Genomic DNA, 14,762 nt, shown 5'->3' with positions numbered 1-14,762 from the left:
TTTTGGATTTTAGGTCAACTCTGTGAATAGATTTATTCTACTTTAATGGAGGTGTGTTTTTTCCTACCAAAGTCTGCCTTAGTTCAGTTACAGAGTCCTGTTTACTCTGTGTCTATTTCACTCTGGTGTCTAGATGATATTTTAGGTAGAAATTCTGGGTTTAGGAGAGGGCTAGCTTTGTGCTATGAAATAGTACAGGCCAGCTTTTCCAAAATCAGAATACTTAAGTTATTTTTCAGAACTATTTTGTTTTTAATTTAAATAATATTTTTAAGGCACATCATGTACTCTGAGAAAATGAGGTGATTTGATAGTCTGCATAAACACGTTGAAAGAGGTCACACTCACAATGTAGACTTATTAATAGACTTATTGTCTGCAGGTATAAAATAAAGATCTCTAGACAAAGGTTATAAATTCTCTTTTAGAGCTTGATACTGCTTCTCTTTTTATAACTGGCAAAATTGTGCTAACATTGAGGTCACTGGGCTCTTCAGTCTCTTTGCAACAGAAGATAACATTGAGGAATATGCAGTGTTTGGGAATGAGCTTCCTGAATATTTTGGCATGTGAATGTTCAGGGCTTTTTATTCAGATTTATCACTAAAATACTGATTTTTAAAATTTCACTTCTGTGGTGGGTTTTCTTGTACCAAAGATAGATTTTACAAGTCACATTTTTGTTACTTTGAGCCTTAATGAAGTTAGTTTGTTATGTGACATTCATAAAATATTTCTGGGACAACCTAGTGCTAGCTGGAGAGACAAAATAAGGCTTTCACATTTCATATTTCAGTGTCTTTGTATTCTAAAATAAATTAATAAAAATAAAGCATCTTACATACCAAAGAATAGAAACTATTACCTTTATTCACATTTCTGTTGGATCAACCACCCTCCCAATAAAGAGTAATGTTTTAAAAGTTTCTTCAAAAATCATGAAGAGGAATGGCCGGTCCACTTTGATGACAGGAGGCACTGAGAATGCAGTTATTTGTGACCCACTTGCTGCTGCAGCCTCAGTTCCTTCTTCATCCACTTCAATAACTGCTTTTTGGACAACCTGAAGTGCAAGGCAGAAATAAATATGTGGCAGAAGTAATTATTAACATGAAGAGTATTTTTCCAGGTGAAGGCATTCAGTTGAAGTGGGTTTCTGTTAAGATTAAAATGAGCAATTCAGTGCAATCTACCTCTGTTAGATGGTAACCCCCTGTGCTGTCTGCCTCAGCAGCAGAGGAGTCAGCACAGCCACTGTGCCCACAATGCTCAGTGTGGATGCTAGTTCAGGAGTCCACTGCACTTTTCCACGTTTCTGACCTCACTTAGAGATTGGGGGTTTTGCATGAAGCAACCATTGCATTTGAGTAAAGTGCTCCTCTTTGACACCTATCTAAAAGGAGTTTCTCAGTTGTAGGAAATCTGTTTTCACCAGTCACAAACACTGGCAGGATATGTCATTCACAGCTGATTTTGTGAGAGCTTAAGGCAATGCACCAATCTTTGCTTTTTCCTCTGTATATTTCTAATTTGTACATATGGTAGCACAGACTCAATATGTAGAGCAGTGGGGTACAGTCCTGGATTGGTTTGAAGATTTTCCTTTCCCACTGAAATTGCAGCCTGACAGAATCTGATTTTTCATTTTTTTTTTCATCTTTTCCATTTTGTTCTTTTAGTCTGCTTATACCTCTGAGTGCTTTTTCTGTGTTAGTGTCAGTACAAACTGCCTGGTCATCTGTGGATTTTCAGCTCCTAAACTCCTAATTGTAGGAATTACTTATGTGACAATAGTTGAAGGACTTCACCAGTGTTAAGCTTTCTGCTAATCTTAAATAATGTATTTGTCTCTCACAATTCACAGGGACAGGATGCTCCTCTGGCACTGTGTAGCTGATGCACATATTGCTTCTAATATCAGTTAGCAGCTCCTGTTAAAGTGTGATTTTTTTCATAACACAATAGAGTTAACTGCTGAGAATTAACATGAAAATTATATGATCAAGAGGAAGGGAGAAAAGTGCTGCAGATTGCCATAGGATTTCCCAACAGTGAAATAGTTCATGCAAACTGAAAATCACTGCAATTTTATCCATTAAATGTTTATTCTTAGGATGTTACATCTTCCTAGAAAGGCTGTTTTGTTAAGCCACTGCAATTTTGAAAACCTGTAGGTCAAGCATGGGAGTTTTTGAAACTAGTATAGAAGTTGATTATCATACCACCCCAGTAACTGGCTAATCACAAAGGCTCCTATAAGGATTTGGTGTAGGCAGGCTTGTAAGAGCAGCACTGGCAGGATTCTTTCCCACAGGGTACAAATACCCAAAGGGAGGGAGGGTGCAAAGAAGGTGAAACCAGGCTTGTCAGTGGTGCTCAGTGACAGGACCAGAGGCAGTGGGCACCAGCTGAAACAGAAGGTTCCCTCAAAATCGGGAAATGCTTTGGCACACATTGCCCAGAGATACTGTGGATTCTTCCTCTGTGGAGATACTCAAAAGCTGTCTGGACATGGACCTCATCAACTTGCTCTATGTGATCCTGCTTGAGCAGAGGAGTTGGACCAGGTGATCTCCAGAGGTCCCTTCCAACCTTAACCATCCTGTGCTTCTGGGAAGCCTCTCCTGGAGTTACAGTCCTGGATTGTCAGAGCCATACAACCCTCCACAGCCACAAGCAGTTACATGCTACAATTTCCTTACCTAAGTTTACAAAGCTATGTTTCTAAATCCTGTGCCAGATGAATTTCATTTAGGTCTTGTTTATAAATTCATCTGGTTTCAGAAATTTTTAACTTTTATTGTAACGTATGAATTTGTATTTAGAATTATTTGCTTTTCATCTTGTGTTCCACACACTCCATTCTTGTGCACAAGTATCCCTTGTGTTATGTCTTTCATCTCCTTTCTTTGACCATGCCTTTTAATTTTCTATTATCAGCAAATTGTCTTTTTTTATAGACAAGCTGTTTCTTTTTCATAAGACATCTCTGGTCACATAAACCTATTCCTTCTTTATATTGATGTGATTGAAAGTCCTTTGTCTTCCATTCTCTTCTGGTTCTCATTCTGCCTCTGTTTTCGATCAGTCTTCTGAAATTCATCCATGCTCTCCCTTAAACAGTGGTACAAAATATCTCTTCCTGCTCCTCTTTTTCCATGGGGCTGTGTTTCTGTCTTACTGGTTGTTCAATGCCCTTGCCTTTACCTTTGTAAAGGTTTTTTTAAAAGTTTTAGCGTACAAAGTGGAACATCTCTGTGGGCTGGAGTTGAACTATATTGTGCCAATCCTTTGCTGTGAGATTCTGTTTTTTCTTTTCCATAGTATGAAGAAGGAAAAGCAGGAGTGCTTTGACTTCTCTTCCTCACTGTTACCTTTTTGAGATTTTGTTATTTAAGCTTTCTAAGGTTCTTTATTTTTTGAGAAGCATACCTGTCTCTGGACTGTGTATGAGGAGTTATTTGCTTGAATTTCCTTCCTTGTCCTGGCTTTCACCATTTGACTGTCATTTACAATGTCTTTTCTGTTCACAGTTTTGTGAAATTGTGTTCATTCCCTGCCAACCATGTTCCTCTAGAGGCAGAGCTTTTCTCCTGTGATGGGTTAGCTTTGGGAGGTGTTGAGCACCTGTGGGATGTCACTGCCCCTTACCTCTACACACCTTGAATTGGGATCCGTCCTGATTGAGATATGTAGATTGTATATACCTGGTAGATGAGGTACTTTGTTATTAGTGTCCCTATAAATTTATATGACTGTCTTGGCTGGGCCATTTGTATGCTATTATAATCCAAACAGCAAATAACTTTAGTAGGCTTACCTGTGAAACTGCTACATATTCATGATCTGTCAGATGACTAAGATCTGCTGAACGTGTAAAGAGCTTTTTGATTCCAAGACCTTGAAGCAGTTTCTTCATTTTGTATTTTTGCTCTAGTTTAAACTTTGGAAATGAAATATCCACTTTTCTGTTAAAAAAAAATTCAATGCAAACAGTAGGTCACTTGCCTGCTGATATGCACACTATTGAGGAATTAAGCTTTACACAGAAAAAGATGGGACAAAAACTGAAGAGTCTCTGCTGGCATTTAGTTTGGCAGAAAATAATTTCTAACCTGTGGATTGCCAGTGATGCTAGGAATCATTTCCTCCTCTGTATAAATACTTCCACCAGCAGTTACTGTGCCGTGATACCAGGGCAATACACTATTGACTGGTGGAAAGAACTGTTACTTCAGGAACTGTATTTCACAGGAATCATTTGGGTTTACATTTTTATATTCAAATTTATCAATTCCTCTGGGTTTCTCCTGGTAATAAAGTTTAATAAATGTCTAGATTTATTGTGGCTTTTGCTCAGTAATACTAAATTTAAGGAAAGAGGGGACCTAAGGAAGAATATGGGAAGACTCATGCCCTCACAGAGAGAGACATTTTTGACTGAGAGGAGTCAGAGTTTTGTCCCCTTGGAGTCAAAACTTTCACATGCCACTTGGTCTGTGGATAGGCCATTAAAGGACCTCTACTCTGTAGATACCTCTTGCCACAGAGATTTTACCATGGGAGAAGACTTAGGAAGACCAGCTAAACTTTGCTGGACTTTGTTGCTTTGTTGCAGTAGACATCAAAGACATTAGGGCCCCATGGGTGTCAAAGAAATACCTGATTTTCATGTTTCCAAGCCAGGACTCCACAAGCTCTGTAGTCAAATGGTCTTCAATTGAAATGTAGTCTCCTTCTTTTTCTGGGATAACAATCAGCATGTGGGCATTCCCTTTGTAAGGTATCTTTATCACAGTGCATCTTAAGTTCTCATCAAAAGTTGAATTAATTTTATCTGTCTTGAACATCATGGGTACCTTTACGCTTCTGTATTTGTTTATGTGGAAAGTCTCCATTTCTGTGAATTCTGAATTAAATGGATAGACCCACTTGCCTGAGGAAAGAAAGAAATTAAATATTTAGTGTGTTTAAATTTGGTCAGAAAAATGTTCTGAAAAGTTTGAAAAACTTTTCTGTATCTAGTTGAAGTGGCTGTCAGTTGTGCCAGGGATAAGTGGATGACAATTTCAGTATATTGTATGTTTATTGTATACAAATTTTTTTACAGAAAAGTTCCAAAATAATCATGCTGTGCTTCATTTGCACAGAAAGAAGGGAAATATTTTTACTAAGGTTGGTTAGTTGCTACTCAAGTTCAGAATTTATGTTCTCTTTGTTTTATAAATGCCTGGTGAGCATCCGACCTTTCCTAACATGTAATCTTCTCTGAAATTCTCTACCAGCTGTTCAGTATCCTGTATTTAATTTAATTATCCAATATTTTTAATGGGGATTCATTGACCTCTCCATGGAATTGTTTCTGCCCATCACTGGTATTTCTTTCCCTCTCCCTGTAAGTTAATATAATGGGGGGCTTGGGTTCCTCTGGGGCAGATGATTCTTGATGGAAATAGAGAAATTATTTTTGTTTCAATGATTTTGTGTGCTGTGTTAAATCAGTCCATGATTTTATGCCCAGTATCCAGCATTTAAGACTATTGTGATCAAGACTTACTCATTTTAATGGTTGAATGAAAATGAAACATTGTTTTCTGTCATAAAGAGAGATAATTTGGAGATGGACTGAGATATTCTGATACAGGGCTTTTTTTTCTCTTTGACACTCTATTGCATGGAAGAATAGAAGCATAGAAGAATTGTGGTTTCCTATTATGAAAAATAATTTCCTATTAAATAAGCTTAATAGAAAAAAGTAAACTTAGATAGAGACATAGAGAAAACACTACATCTAAATTAATTTAAACTTCCCTTAATGTGGCTTAAGTTAGAGTCTTGATTCTTCTAATAAATAATTATTCTGCAAAATAAAAACAGCAATTACCTTTAAAGACAATGTAGTCCACAAGCACCAGTTTATTATGGCGGTCCAGCTCTTCAAATAGCCCTGGGATTTTTCCTTTGGTTGTTTTGTTAATGTTTTGATTGATGAAAAGTTTTGCCTGTGTTAAGTTTTCAAAGTCCACTTTCAGGAATTCCATATCAAAGTACTGCCTAGATAAATTCAGGAAAGACTCCTTGAGTCTGAAGTCCTTTTGAATAAAAGAAAGCATACCTTGCACCAGGAGAAATTCTTCATTCATTGTGATGTTACCTATCAGTTGTTTAAACAAAGCTGGCAGATGCTGGCAGTCCACTCTGTCCTTCACAGCATGGAGGTTTAGACCTTTCACAATTTGTCTGTATGTTTCTCCTTTGGCTGCCATCATGTAGACACTCATGAGAGCTGACACTGAGAGGGGAGAGATGATTACGTTGTTATCATGCGTCATTGCAATTTTTCTGTAGAGGTTAAATCCAAAATTTGCAGTCTTTTCAGTGAAGTTGTGAAGAGTGAAGTCTTCAAGACAATGATCTTCAAAACCTTGGTCTTCAAAAGGCTTAGAGATATTTTTGTGATGATACCAGTCTTTGGAAGTACTGATGTTATTTCTTTCCAAGAAATTACTCTCTTTTTCCTCCTTTGGAAATTTAAGTTTGGTATCAGCCTTGATGAATTCAAAACACATTTCACTTAAGAGAAGTACATAGATTCGTGTTTTCATGTTGATATGCAATAATGAGCTCTTTAGAGGTTTTTGGTTTTTTTCCCCTAGGAAAAAAGAAAGGAAACAAAATGACTTTTTGGATTGTTCTTCCATTCACAATGGTCATAGATGTAGTGAAGTGGTCTTTTTGCATCATCAGGGTATATACTTTAAACCTGGCCAACAAAATGTTCAGAAAAGAATCGGCAGATCTTACAGGGCACCTCAGGCAACCTTAGCATCAGACATTGTGTAAATTTGCAAATGAAATGTACTTTGCAAGCCTAAAGTGCAAATATGATTATCATCCATCTTTCCATTAAAGCAATATATGAATTCTCTCCCATACAACAGTGTTGAATTGCACCTTATGGAAAAATTCTGAATCGCCACAATCTTTGGAGATGCATTTTGCCATTGTAAATTAAACAGGAACACCAGACCTCACAGATTCCTTTTGTATAGCAGTGGGCAAAGGATAAATGAGATTAAAAGATGGATTATATGGCCTGTCATTAAAGTAGTAATTGATTCAACAGTCTAGAATCACATGGCAATTCTTTTAAGTTGAGGATCTGTAACAGCAAAAATTACGGTCATTGTATAATTTGTGATCTGGCATATGGGAAAGCTGGTTTTATCCGATTTATTCAGAGTTCAGCAGAATTTCACAGTTGGCTGATTCAGGCTGTGGGAGTTAGTCCTGAAAAGGTATGTTGATGTGAGTAGTGAGACATTTGGGTGCCAAGTCACGAGGTGCTTTTGGCAGTCAGGTGGTGTGCTATTTTCTTTTGAGATAATAGGTCACGTTCTGTACTTGCTGCAACACAGATGGGCTGTCATGACTTAATTGGGAGGCAGTGAATTTGGTGAATCTATGCCTGCTCTCCAGTGCATGGCAGACTGAGAACAGAGCAAAATATGCAGCAAATATGTTGTGAATATTTTTTCTTTATTTTTCTTTCCCATTAACCCTTGATTTATTTTTAATGAGATTCCCAGTATCTGGATTTACACGACTGGGGTGGGGAAGGGGATGACTTGACTTCAGCTCCTGCCTTGCTGGTCAAGCGGTGCATGCGAATTCTGGAGTGCTGGGATACTCACTGTCCCCTGGCAGGCTGAAGCAGTGCACTTCAGAGCTACTGCAGTAACTGCTGAGCATTCCTTCTGCTTATCTAGTGACCCACTTTTGTGGGAAGTAACACAGGCACAGAGGTCCTGTTCCTGCTGCAGTGCTGCACCTGCCCTGGCAGCAAAGAAGGAGGTTCTTCCCTCTGGGAGTCATCCCTACTTTGAAGAAGCATTCTTGGACACTGCAGAGTCAGCTCTAGTGAAGAGGCAGGGATTGGGAAATTTTGCTTTTGGTCATATTCAATCACAAGGAAAGGATTTTCTGCAGCATCAGCCCCTCTAAAAGAGCATCAGGCCTAACTGCTCCCAGTCATTGCAGAGTGCAAGCTGTTCCTCATCTTTTCTAGGCAGGGTGCAATTCCTCCACAACCTCTGGCAGTGTTGCCTTTGGCAGACGTCACTGTTGTGTCTCTCTCTGGGAGGGCTGGGACAGAGCTTGGCCACCAGCTTCCCCCAGGAGATGTGAAGGGACTGAGTTGCCTTCCAGAAGGCTCTGCCTTCCCAGCATGGATGGGTTTTGGACAGAAAGGGCAGGATGAACACAGAAGCTCTTGTTTAAAGGTTTATCCCAAATGATTCAACACTCAAGCAAAGATTCCTGAATCCTCAGGCAAACACATACACAAATGCTACTGATTTGGGTGTAATGAACATGGGAGTAAGAACCTTGCAGTTGCACTAAGTAATCACTGCAAATCTGAGACTGCAAACATTTAAAGTTAACATTACAGCAGCTGCATCATTCACCATTACTAGGTAGAAATAGAGCATGTCCTCTAGAACTAGGAAAAACACTTCTGGGAACAATAAAGTAGAATTTATGTGCATTATAGACATGTATTTTTAGACCTGAGTGAAGCTTATTGCTAATTTTAGACAACTCTATAGAGCAGAAAGTTCATTAATAAATGTGTGTTAGAGCAAAGTGAACATTATTTCCATTTTAAGAAATATTTATTTCTAGTTATATCAAGGAAAAGCTCCTTCTTCTGAAGGCATTAGAGCAAGAGAGAAATCTGTTAGAAGCTGATTAAGGTCTACAGCCATTTAAAACATCGCATCTAGAGAATCATTGATAATTATATAAAATTGCACTGTATATATATATAAAGTATAATAATATTTCCTTTACAATTGAAATGCTTAATATAAATCTTATCTTACCTATTTACTAGATAGCTCTTCCGTTACTTTTCTCAATCAGTTGTGTTTAAAAATGAGATGGAGATGTCTGTCCCATTTAGAAGTTTTTGAACAAATATTTGCTCTTCCAAAGACCAATAATCTGGTTTTGTCTGTTATAAATTAACTGCTTTATAAACACTAGATACGTGTTTCCTATAAATGGCATAATAAGGGAGGGTTATGTTCCAGTAAATACATTTTGTCTTTCATGAGAACCAAGAGAAAAATAAATTCTTTGCATTTAGCCCTTCAGCACCTATCAGGATGTGGCCCCTCACATCCAATAGCCCGTGAGAATTATTTTTCAGGCAGGTTCTGAGCTACTCAGTAGTGGAAGATGTATCCAATCCTGCTTAAATTATCCCCTTACATATGAGAATATGCCAATATTCACCAAGGCAGGGGAAGCACGAGGGAGGGAGGGAGGGAGGGAGGGAGGGAGGGAGGGAGGGAGGGAGGGAGGGAGGGAGAAGGTACAGAACATTTGTAGGGGTGTTACCATCTCCCTTGCCCTGCAATTTGGCCACTCTTTGAGAGGAGAGGCCAGGGCTCCACTCCCTCTTTGAAGAGCATGCCAGGTGTTCAGTGACATCAGTCTGCTATTATCAACTACCTGATAACCACTGAGGGACGTTTCTCTCCTAAAATAAAACGTGGGCCAAGCTGATATTCCTGCAAAAGTCATACAGAGCTATGGGAGGCATTAATAATTTTTTTTAATTTTCAGTTAGTCTTGCTTGAGCAAATTTGAAGGCTGGCTTTGGGTCTTGAGCCTTATTAGTTGGGCAAGGCACATTCTTTAAGACAGATAGTTCATTCAACAATTTCTGTAGCATGGGATGGTCTAAACTCTTCACTATTTTGATAATTGGCCTAATTCCAGATAAAACATAGACATAGAATTCCCTATCTACCCCTCATGCTCCTAAATTATTTTCAAAAACACTCCCAAATGAAATAGAACACCTCATTTTTATTTGGATTCTAAAATAAAAATAATTTGGCATTAAAATGTGAGATAAGGGTACTAGTCTCTAATTTTCCACTGAACTGAAAAAAAAATATTATATGCAATCTAAGTGGTTGTATTGGACATTTTAGAAAGCCCATAAAGAATTAGAGCATCCAGGACTCAATTTTAAAATTTTGTTTGTTGCTGATGAGTATTGCTTCTATAAGAGTGTTTGCTTACAAAATGCAAGATTTGATTAGGAAAGGCTTAAGAACTGAATGTAGCCCCTCCATTGTCTAACCAGATTTGTATCCTTGTTGCAAAGACACCATACTGGAGGGTGGTTGTAGGGTTTACACTCTTAAAAAGTTCAACAGAGGGGTCACAGGCTCTAGATTCTTAAATTCTTGTTGGTTTAAATTAGTTGAAAATATTCTTCCTTTTAGAAGCAATCCCAGTCATACGAGTGTAGGCACTGTATTAAAGAATATGGGAAATAAGATAGGGTTACAAACTGAAGGCCCTGCTCTGACATCAGGCAGTCTAGTCCCTAAACATGAAAAGCTTCACTGTGGATGCTCCAGTGACTTCAGAACTTCTGTTCTCTGTCCATGTGACTGGGCTTTTTTCTTTTCCTACTTCCTAGTCTATACGTATTTGTGGTTAATTCAGTAGGATTTGGAATTCAAATGTCTTCTCATTGCATGGAAGAAATTTGCATCTGATGTGGTTGAACAAAGCTGCACTACTGTGGTCTGCCTCTGAATCTTGTGCCTTCTGGAGACTGTGCTACTGTGGTTGTGGCCCAAAAGAAAATGCAAGGAGAACCTGATGGGCACAGAGCCCAGCTTTTGTGCTCAGCACAATCAGCAGTTATTTACCATGACAGTAGCAAACAAGCCTCTTCCTCCTCACACCAGGACACTGATGCATGTGGTCACTGCTGGAAGCTAAGACACTCAATATTGATGTTTAATATTAAAAAGATTAAGATTGTTTATAGATGGTATGAAAAGAGGGGTTTGAAGAAATCTTAAAGTCTTTGAATCTGTATGCTAAACGTTTGCTGGATCACAAAGTCCTTATCAATCCTGTTTTACCCAGAGGAAAAAGGCTGTTATGAGACTTATTGGCTGTGTACAGAAATCTGAGAGAATTGTCTTCCTCTCTAGTTATTCACAAAGCCCTTGCTAGTTTTTTATGCCAGGTAACACTTTGCTGAGCATATCCACCATACACTATCAGGAGTAACGTATTCCTCCCACCAGCTCCTATTTATATTGCCAGTTGCCCTTTGGATTCAACAGAGCTTTCTGAGCAGTTAAACTCCACACAACATATGGGTAACACTCTGTCAAACTGTACATGTTCAGTGACTTACTGTGAGAGGAGTGACAGTGTGTGACTCCGGCAGAATTGCACTTTTCCACAGTTTAGGACTAAACCACCTCTGAAACCAGAACACGCAAGGCCAGTACAGTGCACTGCTGCCCAGTCGTGTTTCTGCTGGGAGCTTGTGCCAGTGCCGAGGCTGGGCAGCAGCTGAGCTAAAGACCATCTGTTCTCTAATAGACAACTGTTTCTGGATGCATATGCAACTCTGAAAAACTTGGCAGTGATGATGTAGTCCAGGTTCTCACCAATCTGCTTGACAAAACTCTGTGACTCTTGAGTACCTGGGGGTAGATACTGCAGAGGCAGATTCAGCTGCTTGTTCCAAATAATCAAAGAGTTTCTGTTATAAGACAGAATTATTCCTTTGCAGTTCTTGTGGGACTGGCAACACCTCTATTTCAGTGGCTACTTTTCCTATTACTTAATTTCCTCAGTCAGTTTCAGGAAACCTTCTGTGACCTTGAAGAAGCCAGTCATCCTAATATTCAGAGTTTGGGGGCTTAGGTTCCCTGTGCTGGGTATGATTCCTCCCAGTTATGATCTCCTTGGAACAGCAATAGTGCTTGCCTTAATAATGCCTCTGTTCCACATGCCATGACCCATTTTAGCAGTTTGTAACTCGACCACAGCTGAGATTCCAAGTGGGCTGTGAGATCTGGTGGGCATGACTGCACTACTGAGAGCAGGTTCCAGGAAGGAGACCCATGGTTTTATTAATTGCATCTGTACCAGCTTCCCAGTGAGAGATTTTCTGGAACTGAGTTTCTTGCCTTGTTCAAACAAGGTAGTAACTAAACAGATGCATTTCTGCCCCCAGCTAGTGGATACTCCTTTGATTTCTCAAGGGCAGACACAGGGTATTTATGATGTCTTGAGGGATCTAGACAAAACCAGTTAGAAATACTGACTATACTGGACATAGATGGGAAAGTAAAAATCAATATTCCTGTCAATTTAGGAAAATATTTAGGTTGAATGTGATCAAGCCTCTTCCATGTTTCTTAGACTGAACAAAATATCAGGAAGAGTGCAGGGGATGATTTGCAGGGATCTGTAGTTCTTCTTTCACTGTGAAATTACTCATAACACATAAACTAACATGCTCCAACAGTTATCAAACAGCTCTTTATACAGTCTCCTGAGCACAGTTCGTCAACGAGCTGATTCATCAAGGTGACTGCTGCTTCTCCCACTCCAAGAAGGCACAATATATTTGAAATCATCAGGATAGAGCTGCAGCTCCAGGCCTACACTGTTTATAAGCCTGTCTCCTTCTGTGCAATTATGCCACTGTTCATGTGACAGGGTTCCTGTAGTGAAAGCCTCTTTGGAAGGTTCCTGTTGCTGCATGTCACCTGGCGTGGGATGGGTGTACTGCTGTACAAGGTGGACAAAGCAGTAAAGCTGTAGTAGCTCATAAATAGGGCTGAAATGGCTCCACTGTGCTTTCGACTTCACAGTCAAGTGCTAACTGTCCTTGAACACACAAATGAAAGTGTAGTTGTCTCTTAATAACACACTTTACTGTGGAACCTTACATAGGAAATGCAAAAATGATGGAACACTGTAACGCTGTGTCCAGAAAAGCACTATCAGTTTTCAGTAAGAAGTAAAGCAATCATCCATCATGTATGATGGAAGCAGCAAAAACCCTGGTTTATTCCAGGGGATGGAGTAAATGACCTTTTAAAGTTCCAAGCCTTTTTCCTGTGATTTTCTGACTTGCAGCAATAAAAATTTTAATTCACAATTATTTATTTATCCTCCATTTTTACCTGCAAGTATTGAAGAGCTCTAGAAGGGGCTGCCTGGTTTTTGCCGAGTCCCCATGGAGCCAGCAGGTGTCATCACAACCTTTAGTTCTCAGATGGGAAGAAGGATAATTTTGTGTATTTGGACAGCTGCCCTTCTCTGTGCTTTGCTAAGTTTGTGTCATGAGACAGGACTTGAGCAGCCAGGAGACACAAACTTAAAAAAATGGCTCTGGTAGATATTTCTGTTCTCCTGGGAAGGCATCTCAAAGTTTCTCCAGTAGATGTGAAATGCAAGTGCATTTCTATTTTAAATTCCTGGAAAAAATTCAACTCAAAAGGCAGGAATTACCAAGTATGTAAGAGATTGGTAGGTCTAAGGGGAAAAAGCCTTTTTGTTGCACCTTCAGAATGGCAGAAAATTTTACAATCAATAACTTCTGATGACCTGAACTTGAAATATGACCTATTTACCCACTATTTCTTAGACAAATTCCATATTTACATGCATTGCACATGCATCTCCTTACTGCTGTGAGGAGATAATCAATCTAAGTTCCTGGGACTTGCAGTGTTTGACTGTCTGGCCTGAAGCAATTACCTGATGTAATGAAGAAATCTCTGCACTTTGGCCTCTGCAGCAGACATGCAAAAGGTGCCCTCTGGCACTTGTGAAATGTGCTGAGGGTTTCTAAGTACCAAATGAGTGCAAGTTAGTGCTACCTGCATTGTGGGGTCGGGTACTTGTGTTTCTTATGGGTTTTTCCATTGGAACACAAATATCAATGCAGTAAAATCTGCTGCAGAACTGGCACTGAGCGTGCTCTTCCTATTGGAGGATGCCTGGATTGGATATTCAAAAGCATCACTTCTTCCTCAAGGAAGTTTGTATCTAGCTGGCTGTGCTCTCTTGGAGTATTTGAGCAGGAATTAGTTTTCATACAGGAATTGGTGTCTTTGTTCAAGCTGCTCCAGCACTTTACTTATTCTTCCATGAGACATGTTTGTGCCTCTCTGGTTCTATACATTTCTTCATGCTGGTCTGTCACCAGGCCCTTCCTGAGGTTTTCAAAGACAGCATCTGTGTTGTGATCTATGTATCTATGTTTTGAAGACAGTATCTACAATATCTACATTTCCATTTGTTTCTTTCTCATAAGGAAAATTATTTAGACAGTGAAATAATTAAGTGGACAGCAACCTCTGTCTATGAGCTATATAGGTACTCAAATGTGGCTTTCTTTATGTTTCATAAGAATATTCCATTTAATATGTGGGCAGTGCCAGATGTGAGGTGTTAATTTTTCACTTCCTTGATTTAGGCACTAATGTCACTTAGCAACCTTACTCATCTTTGAAATGCAGCTTCTTAAGGATGCACATACATTGCTAGTGAGAACAAAATTTGTATTGGAAAAAAAAATTTGGCAAATGGAGCAAATGCATGAACCACTTTCAGTCCTGATGGAAACCAGGTGCCAAGTTTAAAGCTCTTTTGAGAGGTTTCTTTTAGGCCACTACAGAATTGCTATTCCCAGTTCTTGGTATTTTCTGGTTAAAATGCCATCTAACTCTCAACTTTGAGTCAGTAAATTTTCAGCTCAGGTTTTCTGAGATTTAGGTTATATTTCCCTTATCTCATTCTTTCTCACCTTCTCTCAATTGCACTTTATATATTTTGAAAGTATTCTTTTTTTTCATCCACTGTGACAAAATGATAAAGGTCTGAAACATATCATGAATTCATGAAGCTGAATG

The 14,762-nt window shown here is 39.1% G+C and overlaps 1 protein-coding gene across 1 annotated transcript; it reads right to left on the bottom strand.

Annotated features, from left to right (window-relative positions):
- Positions 1–871: 871 nt before the first annotated feature.
- SERPINA10 (serpin family A member 10) lies at positions 872–6,623 on the bottom strand. Its single transcript, XM_033063507.1, has 4 exons — positions 5,885–6,623; positions 4,663–4,936; positions 3,821–3,968; positions 872–1,063 (listed from the first exon to the last, which is right to left on the bottom strand). The coding sequence occupies exons 1-4, from the start codon at positions 6,603–6,605 to the stop codon at positions 872–874; spliced, it is 1,335 nt and encodes a 444-aa protein (XP_032919398.1). The 5' UTR covers positions 6,606–6,623.
- Positions 6,624–14,762: the final 8,139 nt, after the last annotated feature.

The sequence above is a fragment of the Catharus ustulatus genome, chromosome 6 (assembly GCF_009819885.2).
Source record: "Catharus ustulatus isolate bCatUst1 chromosome 6, bCatUst1.pri.v2, whole genome shotgun sequence".
NCBI lineage: Eukaryota > Metazoa > Chordata > Aves > Passeriformes > Turdidae > Catharus > Catharus ustulatus.
Note: the sequence above shows the minus strand (reverse complement) of the source record. Positions and strands in the feature narration are given on the sequence as shown.